The sequence below is a fragment of the Ascaphus truei genome, chromosome 5, assembly GCF_040206685.1.
Source record: "Ascaphus truei isolate aAscTru1 chromosome 5, aAscTru1.hap1, whole genome shotgun sequence".
In the NCBI taxonomy this organism is placed as follows: domain Eukaryota; kingdom Metazoa; phylum Chordata; class Amphibia; order Anura; family Ascaphidae; genus Ascaphus; species Ascaphus truei.
This window is the reverse complement of record NC_134487.1, coordinates 110,782,940-110,808,959: the sequence shown is the minus strand read 5'-3', so window position 1 is coordinate 110,808,959 and position 26,020 is coordinate 110,782,940. Positions and strand designations below refer to the sequence as shown.

Genomic DNA, 26,020 nt, shown 5'->3' with positions numbered 1-26,020 from the left:
AGACCTGACATCAAGTACAAAAAATAAATTGCTAGGCAAGATAAGATAAATCTTAGTAGCATATCACTGACTATAAGCTATACATTGCACATATGTTATTGTTTTAACTTTATTTCTCAATAAAAGGTATCAAGAATATGTAAAATTTACTGCATTAAATCAGTTGAGAATAGGGTAGTACATTACCATTAAAAGAAATGTTTTACAGGTTAAAAAAATGTTTATGTGACCGAACATGCTAAGTGAAGGTGAAAGAAACGGCGCTAACTCTATTAGTGTACACTTAAGCTTTATAGTGAGTTTCTTGATAAAATCTATTGATTTTTCAACAATGATAATGTGCTTAAATAACGTGCAAATAATAATAAAAAGTTCAAACCCCCTGCTCAGACCCAGCTGGTAGGGACTGGTTTCACTAGTCCCACAAATCGTCACTTTCGTTGTAATCCAGGGGGAGCATATTTGCTCCCCCTGGATTACAACGAATATGTGACCGAACATACCATCTACCTTATATAAACTGAAATAATATAAAATATGCTCTACTATAGTGTATTGTTACAGTATGTGTAGCACACAGCACAGTACGTTCTGCCTTTACGTAGCCCCTTTGCTGTTAGAGGAACCTGCTAATTATTGCCTAGAATCACTTTGCATACTCTAAAGATGGGTAGTGGTGCATTCAAAGAAAATAATCATTAGAAAAATAAGAGGTGCAAAATCCCATGACAGCCACCCGCCACCTCCCCCCAAAAATGGAGCCCAACTCAAAAGTAGTGAGCAGTTATGAAAAATGCAGTATATACATTAGTATGCAAACGTTTTATATTTCAGCATTGCCCAAGTAAAAGAAGTACAAAAATCACAATGTAAACAGTATAAATAGTACAATATAATATATAAATACAAAAAGGGCCGACACACCTAAGAAATCCTAAATGTTTTGGGATGCAGCCCTTTGTCAAGAGCAAAACTATTTACAGTATGCCATTACATTGTGAATTCTGTCATTTTTTTGATTTGTACAATACAAAACATACAACTTTTGCATACTATAAACCAAGTTGATGACTTTTCCCCTGACTAGTTTTCTACTTTACAATCACGTAGCAGTCACCCTTGAAACATACAAATGAACAGATGAGATAACAATAAAAAAATAAAAATAATAAAATTGGCTAACTCATGCTGTCCATTTTCCTGCCTGCAGTACAAAAAGAAAAGAATAACACAAGAAAACACCCAGGGAATATTGATAGTATACACTTATAAAATGACACAACAAATGGCATTGCTAGTGATATTTCCTTTCTCAAAATACACAGTCTTACGAGAAATGCTTTTTGTATTGTATTGTTCTTTAGTTAATATCAGGTGCCAAATGTTTCTACTCGCCTCTTCCAGTGTTTTACAAGCGGCTTTGGTTTCCAAAATTGTCTGCACATGCACCCTTATTTTTCTCAATGCAATCTCAAGCTGCTGAGGCAAGGGTAGACTGGGGTCAGGAACGGATCCTGTAGCCTCCTCAAACTAAAGTGCAATGACAAAAAACAAAACAAATAACACACATTGATTTCATTAACACCACCAGCTGTGATACTTCTCTTTAACATGTTATGAAACACTGCAGGTACCTTTCGAGCTGTGCTGAGCACCTCATTTTGCTGGTGTTCATACATGTCCAGTTGGCGTTCCAGCTCTACTTCTCTCTGATCCCACGCCATCTGCCGATCTTCATGAAACTGAAACATCCATTGAATGTAAATTGGACTTGTAAATATTTAGCAACGGTATTTGAATTAAAAAAACCATAGGGGAAACATATTTTAAACAATATTCAATTGATTGTCACTTACTGTATGTCCCTCATTAAGCAAAGAAGGGTGGGTAGCTGTGTTAGTCATTTCTTCTACAGTATGTAGTAACAAAGGAGGGAGAGGTGGTATGATACCTTTTATTGGACCAACAAGTCGTTGAAATGTGTATGTGTGTTGATATATGTACACACACACACACACTTTTTCATTGTTCTTTTACATGCACTAACCTGTGCATACGTTTGTAGTATTAATTATGTACATATAAGTGCATGTTTTTGTGTTCATAAATATGTGTCGGTGTGTGTGTACATATATATCCCTTTTTTTGGGTGTAAGATATCATTCATTTTCAGTGTGCATAAATGTATGTTTGCATACTGTATTTGTAGAGTGTATGCATGTTTGTCTATAGTATGTACATATACATGTGCCAGTTTACATACATGTATATACCTGTGTATCTACACTGTTTGTTTTATATGTCTATGCATATGTATGTTTATGTGTATGTACATGTGTTCATATACAGTATGGGTGCATATATTAGTGTATGTATGTGTATGTATGTATATATACCATACTTAGTTAAGGTGGGTAAAAAAAGTGACAAAAACCCTCAACAGCAATATTTCCATTTGTTATTTATATACTGTAGATCACCAGACATAAAACAGTTATTTTCCTGTAGTAAAATAACATGTGAAAAAGGCTGCAACCCCAGAATAAAAAAGGTTTGACAAAAGAACAGGGGGTCCGAAAATGTGGCTGACCTATTACGCTTGGCAAAAATGTCCTAAAATAAACCACCACCATTAATCACCCAATCACACACACACGTCTTAAAGTACTTTTATACAGTGTAGCCATGGCTAGTCCAGGCTGCCTTTCTGCCTCTTGTCACGCAAGTCCTTTGTAGCTACAGGCTGTGGCAGGCTATCCTAGGGCTTTGCACACCCCCCCCCCCCCCCCCCCTCATGCTGACTCTCTGAGTAACAGAAGAGGTTGAGCCACAAGGGTCTGTGTATAACCAATCATGGTGCAGACCTTGTGCCCTCCCCTTCTGGTGCATCAGAGAGGCAGTGCTAAATTATAGGAGTTCTCTTCCACACCTCCTAGAGAGAGGAGGTGTGTGCTGCTCCTCCTGGCTGGGAGTGAGACATGCAGTCAGTCCCTCATGGGCTGACTGAGCAAGAGAGGTTATAGGCCTCAAGTCTACCAGTAAAGTAAAAAGAGTAAAAGCATCATCCAGACGTCTGGGGACCCAGATCAATCCTCATGCATTCACTGTCCTGCTAGCAGTGGCTGCTATCAATAAATCATCCCTTTTTATATACCCCTGCCATAGCTCTCAGTCTACAGGGTAGGGGTATGGATGGAATCTGCCCTAGTGGGGGACTGACTCTGGAAATCCTGGAGCCTGCTAGAGCCGCTGACACCCTGAGTGAACATTGAAGATCTACAAAAGCCTGTCCTGTTCCCCACACCACCGCAGACCACTCAGCTATCCTGGGCGCTCAAAGGTATGACCGCACCACAACCAGCAGTAAATCTTCGAGAGAGGAGGGGGGGGGGGGGGGCGGAAACAGTGTTACACAGTATTTGGTGTCTGGCAAGTTTCCCCTTTTTTTGTTTAATTTCCTGTAGTTATACAATATTTACATTGGCTTGTTGAACAATTTCTTCTTCTTGTGTGCCTATTGTATGTTCATGTTCAGAGATAATGTTGTTCAAGAACTTTAGCTCTTCCATCTTTTTGCTTAGCTCACGACTCAGTTTCAGGTCCTGAAGGCGCAGCTCTTCCATTTTCTTATGCCATTCTGTGACCTGTAGATTATCAAATGTATTATGATGTGTTTTATATTAAAGAGTGCTTTATCACATGGCTTAGTTAAACAATCGCTGTAACTGGAATCTTTTTATTTGCCTGAGAAACACTGTACAAAACGTATAAAATGGCAGAAAAAAGCAGCATCAGTTTTTAACCTATTAATGAAATCTAGGTTTTCACCAGGTTCCACAAAATAAAGAAAAATATATATCCGAGCCTTCAGTTCTATACATATTAATGTAATTATTAGATGAAATCATCTATGAAAAACATAACAAATGATATGTTCTTAAAGCTCTGATACCCATGCTCCACTACGCAGAATAAGAGTACGGGTGGCCCACCTACCGTGGGTTACAACTGACCTTATAGCACTCTACCAGTTCAGGGAAGCCTTGTGGAAAAGCTACAGAGTAACTGGCACAACCAAGGATATTACTAAATACAGATGCCTGTGGAATATGTGCACAAGGCAAACAAGACATGCAAAAGCACAATATTACTCTGACAACCTTCCAGAAGTTAGCTGGGTTTGATGTACTGTATTCTGGTGAAGATTATCAACAATATATTCCAGCCTTCTAACGATCAACAACCAAGTAATAATCACTAAGGAGGATATTACTCTGACAAACCCCACTGACACTGCAAATGTATTCAATGATTACTTTGTGGGGTGTGCTACTAACTTATTAGCGAAACGCAACCCAAACCACAAACATGAATCTCATTCTCTGAGAACACCTATAGCCCCACCACCCTCTCCCAACACTGCTCACAATTTTCAATTTGTCCCAGTATCTGAAGAGGAGATTACACAAGCGCTCCTCAAATTAAAACTAAGCAGCCAATGTGGACCTGACTTACTGCAATCTAAGTTCCTAAGACTTGGTGCACCAGCCATTGCCAAACCAATTGCTTCCATAGTCAACTCTATCCTGTCTGCAGGCCATATCCCTAAGATCTGGAAAACTGCCAGAGTTGTCCCAATCTTAAAAAAGTGGGGACAAAAACATGGTCTCAAACTACAGGCCAATCACTCCTCTCCCAATACTATCCAAACTCATGGAAAAATGTGTCCACTCCCAATTAAGCGATTACTATACCAAGACAAATGTCCCAAGCCAATTCCAATCTGGCTTTCGCCCCAAACACTCCACCGTAACTACCCTGCTAAAAGTTTGCAATGAAATCCAGTGTGGAATGGAACGGGGACAACTCACTGGGGCAATATTCCTAGATTTTGCAAAGGCTTTTGATACTGTTGATCGTGTTATCTTGCTTAAACTCCAGTGCTCTGGAATAGGGAAGCATGCTTTAAACTGGTTTAATTCCTACCTATCAGGTAGATCCCAAAATGTGTCCATCTCAGGATCTAACTCCAGCCCTTTGGATATCACCTGTGGTGTCCCGCAAGGCTCTGTTCTGGGGCCCCTACTCTTCTCAGTGTTAATCAATGATCTTACTACAGCTTGTAAGGGAGCCTCAATACACATGTTTGCAGATGACACAATCCTATATGCACACAGCCATAGCCTCTACAACCTTGAACACATACATCAATCTGACTTTGAGACTTGAAAATTGTATTTCCCAAAACAAACTGTTTTTAAACACTGACGACTGTAACAATGGTATTTGTGAACGAGGCAAAATTTCTAAAGCTTCCAATGTCTGAGCTCCAGACCAGAACCAACACCACCCTAACTCCTGTTACTAGTTTGAAATACGTGGGCATATGGTTTGACTCCCATTTAAACATTCAGGGTGAACATTGATACCCAACATCCAAATCCTATGCCAAACTAGGTGTACTTTACAGGAACAAATCCTCCCTATGTCTGCTGGTCAGAAAGCGTATCACACAGCAGATGCTAATGCCAATTATCGACTCTCGGGTCATAGTGTACGGCTCGGCACCCCAAAACCCACTGTAGCAAACTTGACACCCTCTACAATTCAATATGCCATTGTGTTCACCAATGCAACTACAACACACATCACTGCGAAATGCTCAAAGAACTAGATCGGTCATCACTTGAGTCTAGGTGTAAAGTTAATTTTTCCTGTCTTGCCTTCAAATACTTTCTGGGCAAGCTATCCGTCTATCTGAACAAGCTCCTCACCCCTACCACATGCAACAATTATCATCTGAGACCAGACTCCAAAAGACTGTTCATGGTCCCATAGTTCAACAAAGTATCCGGCCGCTCCTTTTCTTACTGTGCACCCCAAAACTGGAACAATCTACCGGAGACTCTCACAGCCACCACCAGCCTAAGTTCTTTCAAAACTAAAGCTGTCTCACATTTTAATCTGGTCTGTAACTGTTACATATGCTTATAATATATATTATCTCTAACTGTGCATGCTACTGTATGTCTTGTATATAATGTATACCCTGTTCACTTATGCAACTGTATTTGTAACCATGTATTATTTGTCATCTTAGCTCTATGCCCAGGACATACTTGAAAACGAGAGGTAACTATTAATGTATTACTTCCTGGTAAAACATTTTTATAAATAAATATGTATCATAACTTCTATAAATATGGAACACATGACTGTAATTTAAACACAATTCTGTATAGTATGTACAAGTTGCTTGAAATACTTTGCCTTAAAGCAGCAGAGGATCCAGTTCCTTTTGCGCTCTTAGTGGATATTTTAATTTTTTCAAATCTGGTGCTTTGCTCAAAAGATAAGAGAACTTAATATAGTGTTTGTGATTTAAAAAAAATGGATATCTCCCCAGAGCCCAGTCTGAGATTAATATGGACACCTCAGATGCTAGAAAATAAGAAAATCACTATTTTTAAAGACAAAATATATATTTTGTAAAAAGAAAAACAAAAAAAAGGAGCAGGGTGTCTGATAATAGCATTATAGCCGTTAAACTTGCATCGGCTTTTGGTGGAGTTGCTGCTTTAAAACAACTATTGTTACTAATTAAAACATGTAGTATGGAACTCCAAAATGTAAAAGACACCTATGAATATCTTTCTATCATTGACAATCAGAACTAAAGCCATATATTTGTTTAAAAAGTGCACAATGCATACATAACTGTCTTTTGTACTAGGAAACCAGAAACAATAAGACACAAACAGTTCAGTTTACACTAACTGGGAATATATTTCAGTACTGCTAAAATAGAAGGGAACATATCCCTTGTATTAAACAGTGTTTTGCACAATGTTGCTGTTTGAATATCAGTATTCCCAAAGAGGATGGTTTGTCACAGAGCAATTTCATAGAGTATTTAGTACTTTTTTTCCCAAAGCTATATAATATATAAAGACACCCCTAAGATCAATTTTTCTCAAGACCCACTAGAGCTGCTTTAATCCTAAATGATTAAATCTGTTGTAAGAGATTTTAATATATTTAACACTATTTACCACCAGAGCGCTCTGCACGGACACGTCTAGCCATGAAGGGGCTAACTCATTGCCACAAGGAACCAAAGGCTTTCTAAGTCGGCCTCTTTCAACATGATGTACCTTTTGTGCTCCCCTAGCATCTTTTAAAGTGCAGATTAGCTCTTCTACGCCTTTCAGCTTCAGTTCCAACTCCAGTGCACGTGTCTCTGTACTTCTGCGCTCTTGTTGAACAAGTTCCATTTCATTAATAGTCTTCAGCTTGTCATTCTGCAGCTGCATCATTGTTTTAGAGAATTTCTCCTGCTGTGCCAATGGCAGAGCACCACTAAATTGTCGCCGCAAGGACTGAATAGTTTGGCGGAGGTGTTTGGCTCGGTTTCTCCCTTCCAGACGGGCATAATACAATGCCTGCTCCTTAACATCTAACTTCTGTTCTAAGCGTAAATTGTACGCCTCCATTTTGTGAAGTTTGGTTGAGGTAGCTTCCAACTTGCCCACAGCTGTGGACTCACTGACTTGAAGAGCTACAATTTGTTGGTGTAATTTGGCAATTAGAGCTTTTTCATCAGTTTGGTCCTAGAAAAAAAAAAACATTCAAAATGATTCATATAGTACTAACAAAAGCAATTTTTATCAATTGTTATTGCATACAACTAGAGGTATATAATAGGAACCCATAGGATGCCTGCGATGTGGTATTACTGCAAAATGCATCAAGAAATGTTGAAGACTATAACATACATGTTTTATCTAATGTATTACAATTAAAAATACATTCTGGAAAAGCAGTCCCATTTGGAAAGTAATTAGGTGAATAATGTATTAGTAAACTTAATATCCCGATTGAATTTACAAGTGCATTGTAAGCGCTACGTACATTAATGGCACTATATAAATAAAGACATACAATACAATTGTGAAAAATACTAAAAACACTTTATGTTTAGGATTCCTTCGGAACAAGTGCTGATAAAGCAGCAATTGGGATGAAGTTATAAAGCAGCTCTGAGGCAATTCACACCTGCCAATTATAAATATTTATTGACCAAGTATTCTTCTTAAAAAGAAATATGATGGCGGTTTCCCCAATGTAATATGTTATTGTGATAATATAATAATTGTAATTTTTGCTGGATTTTACAGTACTTTGAGTGCAAATTTCTAGTAGCTGTGTTGGTGCTGAAGAATGGTAGTCTCTTTAGATTATGATCCATTTCAATGGACCAAAAGATTTCTTCACAGATTGGTTTTTGAAACCTCACAGGTCTCTTGTACGGTATATTGCCATACCTTTATGAATTAATCTCAAACAGATAAATGAGCACACCTGATAATCCAAAACTTGTTTGCGGAGAGAATCCACTTCTTTCTCCCTTGACAGCTGACGAGCTGCTAATGTTGAAACTTGCATTTTGGCAATGTCAGAAAGGTCACGTAGTCTAATATAAAACAAAAACAAAAAACACCTATTATGAAGTGCATTAGCATATATTGCACATACATACCTCACACAGTTGTAACTGTTGATTCAGTGCTTTCATTCGGTTTCTCTAATTTGCCTCATACTTGTTTGGTCAGGTTCCTCCTTGGGTCCCGCTGGTTCCGCTTACCTCTATTGCGGCCGGGGAGCGTGCAGTGCTACCGGGAGGCTGCAAGAGCAAGGCAGGGAGTATGGAGCGGCGACCAAGTCGCCGGAGGCTCCCCTATGCAGGGCGCTGCCATCTAGGATTTGCGGGAGCATGTGTGAGATGGTGCGCAGCAGCAAGTGCGGCGGCCATTACATAGGCGCGCATGCGGAGTAGCAATCGGCAGTCCTGTTAAGAATAGCTCCGAAGGGGAACTACAGCCCCCAGAAGGCCATTGGACTGCAGGATTAGATGATATATAGCAGCCAATCGCGCGCCGGACCCTTGCTTCCACATAGATACATTTGGCGCCCTGGGGAGACCACGCCAGTCGGAGCTGGGACAAGAAGAGGGTAGGGTGTGTGCAGGGTGTCTGCGACCCTGGCACTAGGGCAGAGACCGCATTAGGCCCCGACTCCCCCTTGAGCTTCTGGTTACTGCAGGGAGAGGCCCAGTAGATAGAGACAATGCCCATGTAGCATAAGCGTGAGGGACACAGCCAGGATGGGGCTGTAACCTGGCATCAGGTGGTCTGGGACCAGATCACCACGCACAGAGAAAGACTATAGAATGTGGGACACTCCTGCAGGACACCACCCCACGTGGAGGTGGACTAGTCACTGACAACGACGGCGTGGGACTGGACGGCTCCTTGTCTACAGTCGGTGCTACTGGGTGCTGGAGTACAGGCAGGTATCACCAAGTGCACCAACTCTACACACGTTAGTTGTGGGCAGCGCTGTCACACAGACTTGGGGTGGGAGTGCTTGTTGTGGGCCGGACACTAGGACATTGGTGCCCCTGCACCCAAGTACTGTGCTAATACTGTGCAGGGTTATCGCTATACGCCTTATATGGCGTGGTTGTGTATTATATGTGTGCATTCAGTTTGTACTTCGTAAATATTGTTATACCATATTCTTGTGTGTGCGTGTGTGTTACTGGGTACATTGTCCTGTGACGGGGTTATCCAACACTGTTAGGATCCCACACAGATTGAGGCGCAAGCATCAGACGGATCAGATACACCTCAGGCTCCCAGCAGCGGAGGCTCAGACCTCCTGGGAGCCACAGGTAACGCACCACACAAACACACACAGTAGCCGCCATCTCTCCCAGTGGGTGGGGGAAAGTGCGCTACACTTGGAACTGAGATTTAGGTCTTAAATTCTCTTTCCTGATGAAATATTTGAAAAACAAATACACCATTTTCGTGAAGTTCATTACAATGGTAAAGCCGAATAATACACATTATTTTTACATTAGTACTTACTTTGACGCCTCAATCTTAAGTTCTGCTTCACTCTTCTCAAGTTCCACAATTCTTCTCCTATCTGCATCACTCACTGCTTTACTTACGCTATTGGCAAGATCGTCCCTTAATGCCTGTTCCACTTTCTGTGCCTCAATATTGATTTTAGTAAGCTGTGAGAAACCAAGCAAAACAGTTAAATAATGTAAATAAAATAATAATCACAAGTCAGTAGAAACCACTATAATGTAGAATAATCCTACATCACGCAGTATTTACACATTTACTGTTTAGCTAGAAAACTCCATTATTTGTATTTGTGTTTTGTGGGGAGCTATCTACTCTATGTAGAAGATTATTTATTTACTTTAAGTCTTTTTATTATATAGTATGACCTAAGAATAATGGTTTTCCAGCATACCTCAGCAAACTTAGTCTCAAGTTCAAAGTTGCGTTCTTCTATTTGCTTTATTGTGGTCCTTAGATGTTCATACATTTTCTGGGAATGCTCAGCCCTTTGCCTTTCATTTAGCTCTTTCATTTCCAACATAGTGATTTTCTTGGAGATTGAAACAATTTCATTGTTTGAAATTGCTTTTGTGGCTTTGTCCATAACAGAATCACCCCCTGCAAGCACACATTTCACAGAAGTAAGTAAGTGTACTACACCAAAATAGTCTTTGTGAAGCCACACATTTACAAAAATAATCCTTTGTAAAACATTTGATATTATGTTTCCAATACAAGTCACTGCAGTGTATTTTTTTTTTTTTTTTTTAAAAGGTGCTGTTGTATCTGGCTAGTGGGCATTAACATGAATATATCCCAATGATCCTTATTTAATATTCTGATAAATTACTACATGCTGGAGTAGACAATCTCATTTATTTGAATTAAGCTACAGTAAAACCTTCTCCAGCACTGAATGGGGATCATTGTTTTAACTGAATCAGCAGATCTCAATTTGCCAGTGTCAAAACTGAGATTTTAAATACAGAAACATTCCTTAAAGATTCTTAAGAATATATTTTAGGAAGAACCCGCAATGATAAAAAGAACACTGAAGGCATGCAAAACAATACCATTAAATATCACAAGTATAATCATATACCTGTTAAAACATATAGCAATTTCTAGCTGTCATTTGAAGCAGCAACATAATTTCTCTTTAATAAATTGCATGTTATCTACCATGTGACACAAGCTTATTAAATCCTATGCACAAGTTTATAATTCAAAAGTTTGAAAATGCAACACACAAAAATGGTAGGCTTGACACTTCAGCCTTAAGCCAATTTTACTAACATGCCTTTCTTTTGATCTAAACTGCACAGCACTGGAAATTCATAACCCGTGTCAGCTCAAGTAGCATGAAATATTCTCCAGCAAACGGTAGGGGAAGCTGGACATACTTTTTATGTTAAAGGAGCAAAGGTTTTCAAGACAAAAAAATACAGCTCAGTGTCATCCCAAAATCTAGAACTGATGTCAATTGATCAATGTTGGGGCAGTTAAGGTTGGGCAGCACGTCCATCAGGCAAGGTAGGGGGGGGGGGGGGTGGATATATCAAGGCAATTTGAGCAAAACCAGGGCATTTTCACCCTGCACTAATGTATCAAAGCATTTTGCTCCAATTTTGCCTAGTCTGCCGCAGTTTGCTCCATGGGGAGTGTCAGTAGGAGGTGTTGGGGAAGAGATGCTTCACAGACTATATTGAGTATCACGGTCTGCGTATCTGCAACACTTTCTGCCTTTTATTTCCCCCCAAAAAAACCTCCACATCTGAAGTGGCGCAAATAACATACTATATCAGATGTAATAAACGGCTCTTATATATTTCGCAGCTGTGCATCTACAGTAAACACACTTTTATCTAAAGTTGATACATAGACCCCAAAGTGCTTCATTAAACTATATCTGGTACTTATGTGACCCTTTAAAACACTATTGAAATTCAGGTAAAACACACATGAAAGTGTTTGGATGCTCCAAAAAGAAACAACCCCTCCCCCCCTCTTATTCCATCCCACTAATCCCTACAGAAAGCAGATTTTTCCAAACACCTATTCCTGTCAGATAGGGGAGGGGGCAGAGGGGGTCTTATGGGCATACAGTATGGAACAAAGACACTGCACTCTTGGAGAGTGTCTAGAAATAAAGGGGTCATGACGGTTTATTGATAGACATGTTTATTTTCATAAGTCAAAACACTCCTGTTTAAGTGATTAAAAGATGCGTGACTGCTTGATTCATATGTACTATTAATTTACAACCTCCATGATCCGAAATATAGGGTTTGTCTGAAAAATTAATTCAGAACAATGTTTTGCGGGGTACAAAAAAAAAAAATGTTCCACCATACAGATATTTTCTCACTTTTTTTTTACCAGCAGTATCCAAAACAGAGTGTAGTTTGTAGCCCATTACCAGTGTCCCAATACAGAGCAAATGACCAATTGAGGAACAAAGCAGCTTCTCTGAATAGGTCTCCTGGTCTTCACACGACGTACACCGCAGCAGACATTTTTTTTTTTAAAGTGTGCTCAGAATACTGTATGAGCAAGCAGTGAAGACACGATCTGACGTTTTGGAGGAATGGACCACACATTCTGAAGATCATCTGAAAAATCTTACAATTGGTGGTCTACAGTATATTAAAAAAAATGTGAATGCTGCAAACTACTACAATGGAGAACCTCCAAAAAAAACTAGCATAAATGTAGATACTGAACTGCATGTAAGAAATTCATAATTATATCATCTTTACTTACCAAGTTTATTTAAATGTTCCCATGCTTGTTCCAGAGTGTGCAGTTTTTCTTTTGTGATCTCCAGCTCTTTATTTAAGGAATGTATCTGTGTCTTGAGAGATGTACTTTCATACTGTTTAGAAAACATTGCAATAGTTTGACTTAAATAGCCGAGTACTAGTGCACTCTTGGTACTAGGATAAAGCATTTAATACATAAATGTTATTAGCCAACACAGGGCAATTACTTAATTTCTTTCAGAAATCAATGTATACTGGAAGGAAATACCGTCAGGTTTTGAGTACTGTACTCAATTTATATCCACAAAGAACTCTTCTTACTGGTCTACTGGAGGTTTCATAGCCTGTGACAGGGACAAATACATACTCTGGTAGCTTGTGCTACTGTACATGACTATCACACATGCGACATTACTCATTTTCTTCCATGAGTTCGTACACCAGAGTTTACGAAGTATAGTATGGTGGTTAGAATACAGTTTGTAATGTCTTTTACAATAAAGGGGAAAGTTGTCGAAAGTCACTGACCCCTAATCCGGTAACAAAAAATAATAATATTTGTTTTGCCAATTTCCAACAGTATTACATAGCCTTGATGTGTATGGTATCACACCTGCCCTGTGGTCTTTTTGTTCTTAGCTTCACGTCAACTACAAAAAGATAGATGTCCAGTAACATTTTTAGAGCAGGGGTGGGCAAACGCTAGTCCTCAAGGGCCACCAATAATCAATGATTGAACCACCTGTGCTGAAGCAGGGTTATCCTGAAAACCTGACCTGTTGGTTGTCCTTGAGGACTGGAGTTGCCCACCAATGTTTTAGAGGATTACGCAAAAGCCTTTAACATTGTGTTGGTTATTTAAGTCATTATGGAGTTTGGGTTTTAGTATCAAATGTCTGAAACAATACAAAATGAAATTTGCTGAAAGAGAAGGCAATTTAAACATGGAACAAAATGAAATTCTCATTTTTTTTCATTGGAAACAAAATGAAATTTGCTGAAAGAGAAGGCAATTTAAACATGGAACATGTAAACATTGTCTTTATATTAATATACCTCCAGGTGCTCCAGGTTAGCCGTCCTCTGAACAAGCAGATTATCCTTCTGCAGCATGTCTCTATACTTGGCAGTCAATTCATTATACTGTTTGTTTGCCATCTCCAGCTCTGACATTGCAACACTACCATCCAAAGCCTTTTGTATTGCTGCTATTTTAAAGGCAGCCATTTCCTGCACAAACAAAAATGATGGTGTTTATACTTTAGTTACTGAAAGTGGAAAAATGCATTGCATAGTGTATCCCATGCAAGTATGTAGTTTCAACATCGAGAAGCAACATATTTCTCACAATAACTGTATACTTTTTGCTTGCAAGAATTTTTCCAACAATACAAAACAATGTCTCTTGCCCAAATCTAGTGTTAGAATCAGTGATTATATAACTAGGAACATTTTGAGTACACGTAAAAGTGCTAGTATTTGTTTATACGACTACAAACATCTAAGGAATAATTCACCTGAAAGGTCAGCGCAGCAAGGACACTCAGTGCAAGACCTCCAGGACCGAATACATTTACGTTGGCAACATATAGGTTGATGTAGCTATTGTTCAGCTCAAACACAATATTTGCAATAGATAAATAGCAAAGCAGAATGTTTTTTTGTTTGTGCAGAATGTTTTTTTGTTTGTGCATAAGTTGATGAAAATATATTTGGCGTTAGGACTATGTAGCCATGCCTGGTATGGCTACTAGTCTGCCCACGTTGGCATGCAAGTCCTGGTAAGAGCAAGCAGTACCAGTACCAATTATGGGTTTTCCCCACACAGGCAGCTTCCTTGAGTGACAGGGGAGGAGGTGGGACTAGGTCTGTGTTCTGCCCAATCATGGGTTCAGACCTAGTACCTTCCCCCTACTGTACTTATGGGAGGTGCAACCCCAAATTCATTAGTGTCTCTGCCGTTGAGAGAGACAGGGTATTACGCAGGGCTGCTGTGCAGTGGCAGGCACTGGTCCTCTTCCCTAAGGGGGAGAGTGAGTGATTCCCCATGTCCTGCTAGTGGGCTGGGGAAGAGCAGGGACTGCTGTGGGGGCCATTGATCCATAGTGAAGGTCCAGGGACCATCCCATTGTAGAGGGAGAGGGGGGTTGACCCAGTATTAAAGTGGTTGCACCCCATATGGCCACCCCCTGACCTCACCAGGGAGGCAAGGGGTTAACTGGACTGCGGTCCAGGAATGTGGCTTACACCTTGTCATGTCAGGTAACTGTATGTTCCCCAGTCCCATGTTTCACTATAATGTCAGTGTGTGCACCCCAATGGGGATTTAGTGACAAACTGTGATTTATTTTACAGCGGAGAACGGTTTAAGTGGTATTTGTGTATCTCCGGTTCTGAAGGTCACAGCAGGCTGAAACTTGGATCATATGATCCCAGTTCCGGCATTAAGATCTGGAAAGTTTGGACCCGCTGGACCTAATGGAACCGGATATTTTAATATGTCTGTGTTTTAACTTTAATATTGTATTCCAAGGCGGGGATAAAAACCTGTGCAGATTCCTTCACACAAAGAAATGCAAATGGTCAGGGGGGCGACCCAAAGTCTAGGAACCAAGTACTGATCAAAAGACTCTGCCACTCTAACTGTTTACCTGAGGGCGGAGAAGCATCAAACTGGAGTGGTTTGTAAGTGTTATATCTACACCTACAAACAATGAAGATCCTGCCAGATACTTCATCTGGTAGACTGGTCGTCATCCCTGATTTAATTATGGGGCTACAGAAATAAGACCCTCAGAGTCCCAGTACGCATGGGCTAACTAGCTGGGGGGGCATGGGTTAAACTGTGTTTCAACGTTAGGGATTGGATACAGATAATTGTTCACCAATAGTCTGTATTCAATGTTAAGAATAGGGTTACAAAGGTATATAAAACTGTGTCAACCCTACAGTTTTTCTTGTTCTTCTGATTTCACCTTGAATGTCACCGGATTGCTGGAGAATTGCTAACTGATACTTCTCCATTCCCCAACCCTAAGTAAGTGTTACCTTCTTGCCTGTTAATTGTACTATATTGCTGTGTTCACCTTTTTAAGGAATAAATATATTTTATTATATCTAAGCCTCGTTCAGTTCAACCCAGATATTTGGTGTTTGTTATATCTTGTCATAAGTTACTGTGACACCCATGTTTGGAGACAAATCAGTGACTGTATTGGGCAGGACTGCCTGGATACTGTTGTGGTTGCAGAAGAATAAAGCCGGTGCAAATTATCTATACCTCCCACCTGGTGTGTAATCTTTCTGGGGGGAGAGGAAACCGTTCTACAGTGGGAGATTACCTCCATACATCTGGAGCCTACAGCAGATGGAGACGCTGTGTACCATGAAGTAAATATCGGGTGTATATACCCCAGAAGCCTGTCCTGCGGTCACCACAACCATCGGTGGACAACTCAGCATTTTGTGAGCCAACAGGTAGCATGCACCATACACTTGGTAACAGGGGAACCTCCCAGAGGGTGGGGGAAACACTGTTACATCTATAAAAAGAGTTACTTAAAGAAAAAAAAATCTTTGGAGCACCTCAGGTGCATACAGTAGGTGCACATTGCTATGAGTCTTTTCTCAGAACTGAGCTCATTAACGTTACAAAACGTAATCTCTCTTTAAAGGAGCAATCCACGCGGGATTTTTATTTATTTTTTAACATAGGATTGAAGGAGGGGGTCTCCAGAGTTGAAGCCCATTAATTTCAGCTCTGTGGACCCCCTGCTTCCAGTGATACTTCCCTCCGTAGGCGGTGTCGTTATCTCCTGCAAGGTTAAAGCTCCCGCGTCACCAGACGACGTCACGGCTTCCTATTGGCCGCATAGCACGGGAGCTTTGAAAAGTGGCCATTGTGTGCTCCCTGCTAGCCGAGTGGCTACCCACACCCCCTACAGAGGTAAGTATCTCTGGAAGCAGGGGGTCCCTGGAGCCGAACTTAATGGGATTCAGCTCTGGAGACCCCCTGCTTCAATCCTAAATGTTAAAAAAACAACAAAAACACACACCTTTCGAAAATGAAAATACAGATTCTTTGTCCCAATAAATTGGTCCGACACAGGTTTCTGCAGTTCCAAATATGTATCCCTCCTAGAGGCAGTTACAAGCTTCAGGCAAATGCAGAGAACAGGTTAACAATGGAGAACAGACTTGGGCAATGAATTTCTGTTTTGTTCTGACTTATCTCCTCTCAAACAGGATTCATATCGTTATTTCCATGCTACTAAATTAACCTATTCATGGACTATTATTAGATTAGAAAGCCAAAAGCTGTATATTATTATTAAAAAAAAAAAAAAAAAAAAAAATCCTTGGATACATGAGATGTTGTATGTACCAACTTTTGTTCCACTCTGTGTCTCAAACAATACAATGTTTACCTTAAATGTGCTTCTCTCTCACATCCCACAATCAGTTTTACAAAATAACATTACAGAATAGAGTCTGGGGAACAAATGTATTACAGCAGACAGGACAGAATTTGAATGACATAAATCAAATAGAGTCCATAAGGGAATCACAGAAAGCCATTGTCACCTGCTTGGATTGCCTCTTCAACTAAAAATATTTAAGATTATTCCCACATAAGCAGTGACCATAGATTATATACAATATACATTTGCTTTTTTAAAGGTACAGTACAAACTTCTAACCATTACCTTATATCTCTGTAGGTATCCAATCCTTTCTCCCACTGCAGTCTCCATCTCTGTTAGTTCATTCTTTAATTTAACATTTTCTTTTCTCAGATGTTGTTCCATTTCAAGTAAAGTTGTGTATCTTCTCGTCAGTGACTTCTCATTTACTCGGAGGACGGTCATTTTTCTGGAGCTCTCTGCAAGTAGTTTTTTTATTTCATCCGGCGTCATCTTAAAAGCGTCTAACAAATTCTGCATTGCAAACAAATATATAAATACATTATTTCCAGATGCTAGATAGTTAACATATAAAACACAAACTGATAATTATGCAGAAAAAGACCATCATAAAGCTCAGGGTGGCCGAGTAAGACAATTCCCTGCAAGGATATGAATAAAAGACAGTAAAACTGCACTATGACAGATAACACTCATCCTTAATCAACTGCAGCTGAACACCAAGATCCAAAAGTGACATTCCAGGATGGAGACCACAAGACTTTCCCACGTTACAGAATGATGCGTAAAATGAATTTAAGAAAATGGAGTGCAAGTAAAAAATCTGTACTTTCCCCCCCCCCCTTTAACATTGTCATGGGCCTATTCAGTTTGCTTCGATAAGTGTTAGACAGTTTTGAGCACTTTTAGAGTGAGTTTGTATGTGTAGCTATTTAGAAAGCTCCGATAACATGGCAAACTCGCTTGAAACCTGCTTCTTCCCGATTGGTCTCGCTCCCGCTCAGACAAACCGATTGTTAGCTCAAAAAATGCTCAAACTGTAATTTTTTGGCAAATTGCGCTATTCAGGTACTTCTGAAATGCAAATAGCGGTTGCAACTCACACATTCTGGATCTGGATTTGCGATGTGACTGATGGAGAAAATGTGTTCTTACTACAGCGGATTGAAGCCGGTTGTCTCTGGAGCTGACACGCATTAATACCAGCTCCGGAGACACCCTGCTTAAATTCTATGTTATAAAAATATATTTAGAGGCAGCTTCATTACCTTGGCGGCTAACTGCAAGGGTAATGAAGGGGTTAAATACCAGTGTCCCATTTCTTGGGGGTAGAGGGAGTGGCTGAAGGTTGGAGTTGCCCCAGGGTGGGTGTTTAGGAGTACTGAGAGGGCTGGGGGAGGGGTTAACACCTTCATTACCTTAGTGGTTACTACCGCTAATCTAATGAAGGGGTTAACCCCTCCCGCTACCCACCTGGTAGGCCTAAAACACCCACCACAGGCCAAATACTACCTTCACCCACCCCCTCTGCCCCAATAAAACTACAATACAACAACCAATACTATCCAATACACCAATTGATTACCAGTGTGTTTTACCTATGCGCTTACTGGGAGAAAAGATAACCCCAATGGCAATGAATGGGCACCCTACTACCCACCTCCTCTACTCCCAACAACTCCCCTCCAAGATAACCCCAATGGCAATGAATGGGCACCCTACTACCCACCTCCTCTACTCCCAACAACTCCCCTCCACCCCAACACATACAGTACAATAATGGGAAAAATCCCTATTATCCACATTTGGATAATAGCACATTTGCCCATTAAAAATAAAACATTACCCAGCCAGCATATAGAAAATTAAAGTTGTACTTACCCCTGCCAAGATGAAGGCCGACCTCGTCCTCACCTTCGTCCTCCGTGGGCAGCAACATTAAAATAAAAAAACAAATTACTGGCCACTAATCCTTTAATTACCTTAGCGGTTAGTACCGCTATAGTAATTAATGGGTTAATTCCGTCTGCTACCCCCCCCTAGGAGGCCTAATCACCCTCCCCGGGGCAACTTTTTAATGAGCAAATACACTATAATCCTGATCTGGATGATAATAGGGATTTTGCCCAATACTGTATTGTATGTGTTAGGGGGGTGGGGGTTGTTGGGGGTAGGTAGTAGGGTTCCCATTCATTGCCATTGGGGTTATCTTTGCTCCCATTGAGGGCATAGGTAACCACACTAGCAATCAATGGGTGTACTGGATAGTATTGGTTGTTGTATTGTATTTTAATGTTTATTGGGGATAGAGGGGGTGGGTGAAGGGGGTAGTTGCCCCGGGGGGAGGAAGGGGGGGAGTTAGGCCTCTCAGGTGTGTAGTGGGAGGGGTTAACCCCTTCATTACCTTAGCAGAATTAACCGCTACCGTAATGAATGGGTTAACCCTTCTCGCAACCTTCGCGGTAGGCCTAACCACCCACCCTGGGGCAACTACCCCCTCCTCCCACCCCCAACAAACCAGGTACTCTGGTATAATTAATTATCTAAGGTAATGAAGCTGTTTTTGTTTTGTTTTAATAACAGAGTATTGCAGCAGGGCGTCTCCGGAGCTGAACCGCATTAATTTCAGCCCCAGGAACCCTCTGCTTCCTGAGTTAGAGGCCCAGGCATGGAGTGCCGGTATCTCCCTGCATTGTTTGAATCTCCCGCGTCACGTCACTGGGACATTAAAACTTTGTGGAGATACCGGCACTCCATACCAGAGCCTGTAACTCGGGAAGCAGGGGGTCCCCGAGCTTCAAATGAATGTGGTTCAGCCCCGGAGACCCCCTGCTTCAATACTATGTTCTTAAACTAAAATAAAAACAGTGCAATCGTCTGTAAGAGCTGTGCATGGAGATGCAGCTCTCTGTGCAGGGTTTTCTTAGCATGAGCTTTGACAGATGCTATTCTTACCATGTATTCTTTTATTTGTACTTCATCGTGCTCTTTCTGACACTCCAACTTTGTCTTTTCTTCTTTTAGCTTCTCTGATTCTACTTGCCAGGTTTCTCTTTCACTAGAATAACACAGAATGTATTTAAGTAACTTTGGTAAATTATGGCAATAAAAAAGTGTAAAAATTCCTCCCCATTTACATGTCTCAGACAGGTTCCCAAACCTGTCTTACCCAATAATCACAGTATACAGGGATTCTGGGTAATGACATGCAAATACGTACTTGGGCACAACTTTTTGCTTCTTATCCGATTTAATGTCGATAGTGAGCACTATGGTTACTTAATTGAAGGTCATTACCAAAAATTCCTGGCTGCAATGGAAGTACTGTATTTAGTGTGATTATGAGGTAAAGCAAGTTTATGGACATGTCTGAGACCTGTTAGTGTGCTCATAAGCGTTCTTTGTAATTATTATACAATGCTAAGGTTTCTGAAATGTTTGAAGGCAGCACATGCTACGTACCTCTGATATTCTTTGTAGAACAGTCCTTGCTGATGGCGAATCACTGCAAATTTTCTTTTATAGTCTTCCAATGCATCTTCCATGTTTATAACCAACTGTTCTTTAGATTCTATTTCCTGCAGATCAAAATAATAATGAGAGACAGATATACGTAGCAGAACTTAGAATAAGCACTACTCTATTCTCTTAATATCTTTTAAAAGGCTTAGTACCCATTAAACCTCCAACACAGAAAAAGAAAACACTGCACTCCCCATATCTATTAATCTATTATGCAATTTAATATTGTATATATTTTTCTGTTAAAGTGGATGTTCCCGTTTTCTACATTAATATTTCTTAGTACAGAACAACACATACCAACCTGTGTGACAAGTGTTTCAGTGACATTTATTTGGTCTTGGTTTCTCATTAGAAAATATATTCTCTGGTCAAAAGCAAACAATGATATTCCTTAAGCTCTCGAAGCTACAATATATCAGCAGTTGTCACTGAATTGAAAAGAAGCTCCCTTTCCAATATGTGCAGAACTCTCCAGAACATATTTCTTATAACCTTTCTATACAAAAGTCAAATAATGTAACCCAAAAAATTAAATATTCCCTGCAAATTCAGTTTTTTAAATAACAAAAGGATGGAACATCTTTGTGTTTTTTTTTTTTTAAGTTTACCAAAAATAATGTATAATCGATGTGAGAAAAATGCAATTACTTATTGTTCTAAATACTTAAACATTGATTGAAGCTGAGAGATGTCTTCAATTATATACAAGCTATTTAAGGAGCTAGTTCTTTTTGTTAGACCAACAAAAACATGAAGGACATACTGTATGCCTACAAAGTATCGGAAGTTGCCCTATTCTTACAATATTCTAATCTAAATCTTCCTACAGACTAAAATGATATACAAGTAATTTCTTTACTGTAGTTTGAAGCAGCAATCCAGCAGGCAGAGCACTTGATTTGGTACCGTGCAAAAGTCTCAAAATTCATGAGGTTTTAAATTATGTAAGTCTGAGCCTTGGAACGTTTAAAAATGATTACATTTTTAGATCATTAAAAACACACACAAAAAAAAAAAACCATTGATCTAGTGTTACACCAAGTGCATTTTTTTAACAACGGTTTTCACTTCAATAGACACCTCGTTAAGAAGTTGCACCTGTCTGGGGGAATCATTTTTCTTTAATTTCCTTTATAGACCAGTCAGTATATGCTGTAATTTAATATGAACAGACCAGTAGCATAGGGAAATAAATTGAATTTGCATGAGAATACTGTACCTGCAAAAGATGCAAGGTATACTCATTGAGCGAGTTGATGAGGTTAGTGCTCGAGAGAGACATTCCTTCTGGTAGGTCTATTGCTCTGAATACAACGTTGGCCCCTTCAGACTGGCGCTGAATTGCAAGTTCATTTTCAAGATATGAAATCTAGAAAAAGAATACACGAAGAGTACAATAGAGAACTGGTTATGCATTTTGACTCTACGACGTTGATCCAAAAAATGGTGCTAAGCTTTAGCACGCCTATACTTCAATTCATGAATGGCAGAAGATAGGTGTAAAGCTTAGCACCCTTTCTTGGATTTGTACCTATGAACCTAGTGACTCATTGAATTAGTTGGCAAGTTTGGTTTGTTTTCACTTGTTCTTGCCATGGACAAGGTTGGATTTATATTTGTGACAAAACAAAACTGATAAACGCCATTTATGAAGTGCATTACAGATCCAACACTACAGTAAACACTTGTTTCTTCATCACCAAGCTGCATTCCTTGACAGAGATGCATATAATGACTGTGTGTTAATTGATTGGTGTTTCAATCAGAACCTTCATGTACACAGATCTGGAACATAACTGGATGCCCACGATATTGTCAGTTGAATATCTCCACTAGTTGATTATACTAGTAGTTTCTGCCTTGGTACAATTACTTACCTTCTCAATGGCTTTTGCCAACTGGTTTGAAACGTTTGTAGCTTCTTTCCGTGATCCTTTCAGCTCTTGCCTTAATTCTTCATTTCTTCCTGTGAGTTGATCAGCTTGGGCTTTCAAGTGCACACTGATGTCAAACATGCCCTCCTTATTCTTTGATTCTATAGCCTAAGGGATAAGAAGCATATTCATACATGCAGTGCCGAATTAAAACTGATAATTGTTTACATTCAATTATTTTATTAATAATCTCAATATTAATCTGAGCACAAGGGATATTCACCATGCAATTTGTTTAACAACAAAAAGAAGCTGTAGATTTACTTGCTAAATATTATTTGGACTACAGTACATACTGTATGAAAATTGTGACTTATAATGGTGACATTAATTACATGGGCGTTTATGCATTGCCCATATGTCCATTTGCATTTTGCTTTGAAACTATTGAATCTGTAGTAGCGCTGTGCTTACACAAATCTAGGTAAGTAGATCCTACAATTCTTTCTGACATTTACTACTTTACCAAAATAGCACAGTTGTAACTTAAAAACAAAGCAGCAACTGCTGTTTTAATAAAACCTGGGAAGAGTGAGAAATAAGTAATGTAATGCTCCTGTAGATACACATTGCTGTCAGGTACTACTTACATTAACTAATCGTTCCAGACTAGGGATCATTAGGGCCGTTTCTCCTCCTGTAAGGGTGGAATCCTTCTGTGTCTCTTTGATGGCTTGTAATATTTCCCCCATTCCTTTCTGCAGCTGCTTATTTTCTTCAGACAGCTCTTTCACTGGGCAGACAAAGAAAAATATATTGTACCATGGTAGTTTTGTCAAAACAGTACTGAAGCATTTTGATGCGTTTATTTCTGACCACAGTTATGCAATGTGGTCCTAGCAAATAGGTAAAGTAAACCGATGCTTTTCTTGTATGAATACTTCCATAGTCTTAGTTTCAATTTTGGGAAAAAAAACTGTAAATACTTTAACTAAAAGGAACCTTTTATTTTATTGTGATATGCAATAGTCATCACAATCATCTTGCTCTTTCCCCTGGATGATATCATACACTTACATTTCGATTTCAGCTCTGCCACAATAGTTCTATTTCTCTCCAGTTCTCTTTCCTGGTCATTTAGCTGTTTTGAAAGATGGTCATTCTGCAAAGAAAAACAAAAACACCCTTGTGTCCATGTGCTAATTTCCTCAACAATGTAGGAAACATTGGTACTAACTTGCCCTCCCCTATGCTTTACTATTATTTCACAAATATCACACATAATTCTAACAAAAGAGGGAGTAGATGGCATGATACCTTTTATTGGACCAACAAGTAGTTTATATGTTGCAAGCTGTCAAACCGCTCAGGGTCCTTCATCGGGCATGGCAGAAATACAGAAACAAAATAGTATATAGACATTTCTGCCATACCCGATAAAGTACCCTGAGAGGTTTGACAGCTTGTAACATATAAAATACTTGTTGGTCCAATAAAAGGTATCATACCACCTACTCCCTCTCCCTTCTTTGTTACTACATGGAAGATAAAAACAATATGGCTACCCACCCTTTTTTGCTTACACAGAGTACAGGCAGTCCTCGTTTTACAACGTTTCGCTTTACAACGAATGGCTTATCCAACGCTATGCAATGCATACCTATATTGAGTTTTACAACGCCAAAATGGCTTATCCAACGCTCTTACGACGCTTTGCAATGTTGTGTATGTGTGTATATATATACACATTCACATAAACAACGTTGCAAAGCGTCCTAAGAGCGTATATATATAATATTATACTATATAATATTATATTATACTATATAATATATTATTTATTATGTTATATTATATATATAATACAGTATATACACTATATAATGTATGTGTGTGCTGCATATCTTATTGCCTGCATAAAATATTTGGTGTATTTTAGTGTTAAAAATGCCTTCAGGAACGGAACCTTTCATTTAAACAGTGTTCCTATGGGAAAACGTGTTTCGCTTTACAACGTTTCGCTTTACAACGCCATTTTGAGTAACGCATTGTGTCGGATAACCGAGGACTACCTGTACGTGTGAACATTTGAACATAATTTGCCACAAGATTAGCTATAAATCTAAAAACAAATTGAATAATGAAATCCTGCGCGCGCATTGGTTAGAATTCCAGGCATTAATTGGCCAGTATTTTATAATCCACATACAGTAACACTGTAAAGGAGAAATCAATCCATGCTTAAAATCACATACTGTAGGCTTTTAGGGGGTCTGCTGTCTTAGCTCATATACATGTTAGTATCTTGCTCCTGGGCATGTCCGTTTCTCTAAAAAAATTTTTTTTCTTGATCTCTAGTTTCTGAGATTACCACAGTAACCTTAAAACTGGCCTCTGGAAAGAGCTCCACTGTGACCTCTCGGAAACGTAATATTCCAAACGCTCTTATCTCTGGAATGTAGCCATGGATATAAAAATAAAAACAGTGTTAAAAGGGTGATGTTTTTTCTTACCACTTTTTTTTATATATATATATATATATATATATATATATATATATATACAGGCATACCCCACTTTAAGTACACTCACTTTAAGTACACTCGCGAGTAAGTACATATCGCCCAATAGGCAAACGGCAGCTCGCGCATGCGCCTGTCATCACGTCCTGAACAGCAATACCGGCTCCCTACCTGTACCGAAGCTGTGCGCAAGCGGGGAGACTATAGAGCCTGTTACAAATGCGTTATTTACATCAGTTATGCATGTATATGACGATTGCAGTACGGTACATGCATTGATAAGTGGGGAAAAGTTAGTGCTTCACTTTAAGTACATTTTCGCTTTACATACATGCTCCGGTCCCATTGCGTACGTTAATGCGGGGTATGCCTGTATGTATATATATATATATATATATATATATATATATATATATATATATATATATATATATATATATATATAAAGATTTAAACCTGCATGAAAGGACAAGCAGCACTTTTGGAGATAGTTAGGTCCGGAAATAATTGGACACTGATACAAGTTTTGTTATTTCGGCTGTGTACCAAAATAAATTCAAGTTACAGTTAAATAATGAATATGGGCTTAAAGTGCAGTCTATCAGCTTTAATATGAGGGTACTCACATCCAAATTGGAGGAAGGGTTTAGGAATTACATCTCTTTAATATATAGCCCCCTCTTTTTCAAGGGACCAAAAGTAATTGGAAAATTGACTCAAAAGCTGTTTCATGGACAGGTGTGGGCTATTCCTTCGTTATTTCATCAATTACGCAGGTAAAATGTCTGGAGTTGATTCCAGGTGTGGCATTCACATTTGGAAGCTGTTGCTCTGAACCCAGAACATGCGGTCATAGGAGCTCTCAATGCAAGTGAAACAAGGCATCCTTAGGCTGCAAAAAATGAAAAAGAAAATCCATAAGAGAGATAGCAGGAACATTAGGAGTGGCCAAATCAACAGTTTTGTACTGTCACGACTCGCGGTTCCTCGCGC

The 26,020-nt window shown here is 39.4% G+C and overlaps 1 protein-coding gene across 5 annotated transcripts in view; it reads right to left on the bottom strand.

The window, feature by feature from the left end:
- CEP290 (centrosomal protein 290) overlaps nt 1-26,020 on the bottom strand; it is a 137,300-nt gene that overhangs the window by 72,842 nt on the left and 38,438 nt on the right. For all 5 annotated transcript variants that reach the window (XM_075600465.1, XM_075600464.1, XM_075600466.1 and 2 more), the window contains 16 exons: nt 23,583-23,667; nt 23,156-23,298; nt 22,509-22,673; nt 21,851-22,000; nt 20,569-20,684; nt 20,062-20,164; nt 17,389-17,619; nt 13,739-13,912; nt 12,684-12,795; nt 10,333-10,538; nt 9,933-10,084; nt 8,362-8,473; nt 7,155-7,610; nt 3,480-3,644; nt 1,635-1,742; nt 1,396-1,530 (listed from right to left, as the gene is read on the bottom strand). In XM_075600465.1, coding sequence (XP_075456580.1) covers nt 1,396-1,530; nt 1,635-1,742; nt 3,480-3,644; nt 7,155-7,610; nt 8,362-8,473; nt 9,933-10,084; nt 10,333-10,538; nt 12,684-12,795; nt 13,739-13,912; nt 17,389-17,619; nt 20,062-20,164; nt 20,569-20,684; nt 21,851-22,000; nt 22,509-22,673; nt 23,156-23,298; nt 23,583-23,667 — 2,613 coding nt within the window. The remainder of the gene's footprint in view (nt 1-1,395; nt 1,531-1,634; nt 1,743-3,479; nt 3,645-7,154; nt 7,611-8,361; nt 8,474-9,932; nt 10,085-10,332; nt 10,539-12,683; nt 12,796-13,738; nt 13,913-17,388; nt 17,620-20,061; nt 20,165-20,568; nt 20,685-21,850; nt 22,001-22,508; nt 22,674-23,155; nt 23,299-23,582; nt 23,668-26,020) is intronic.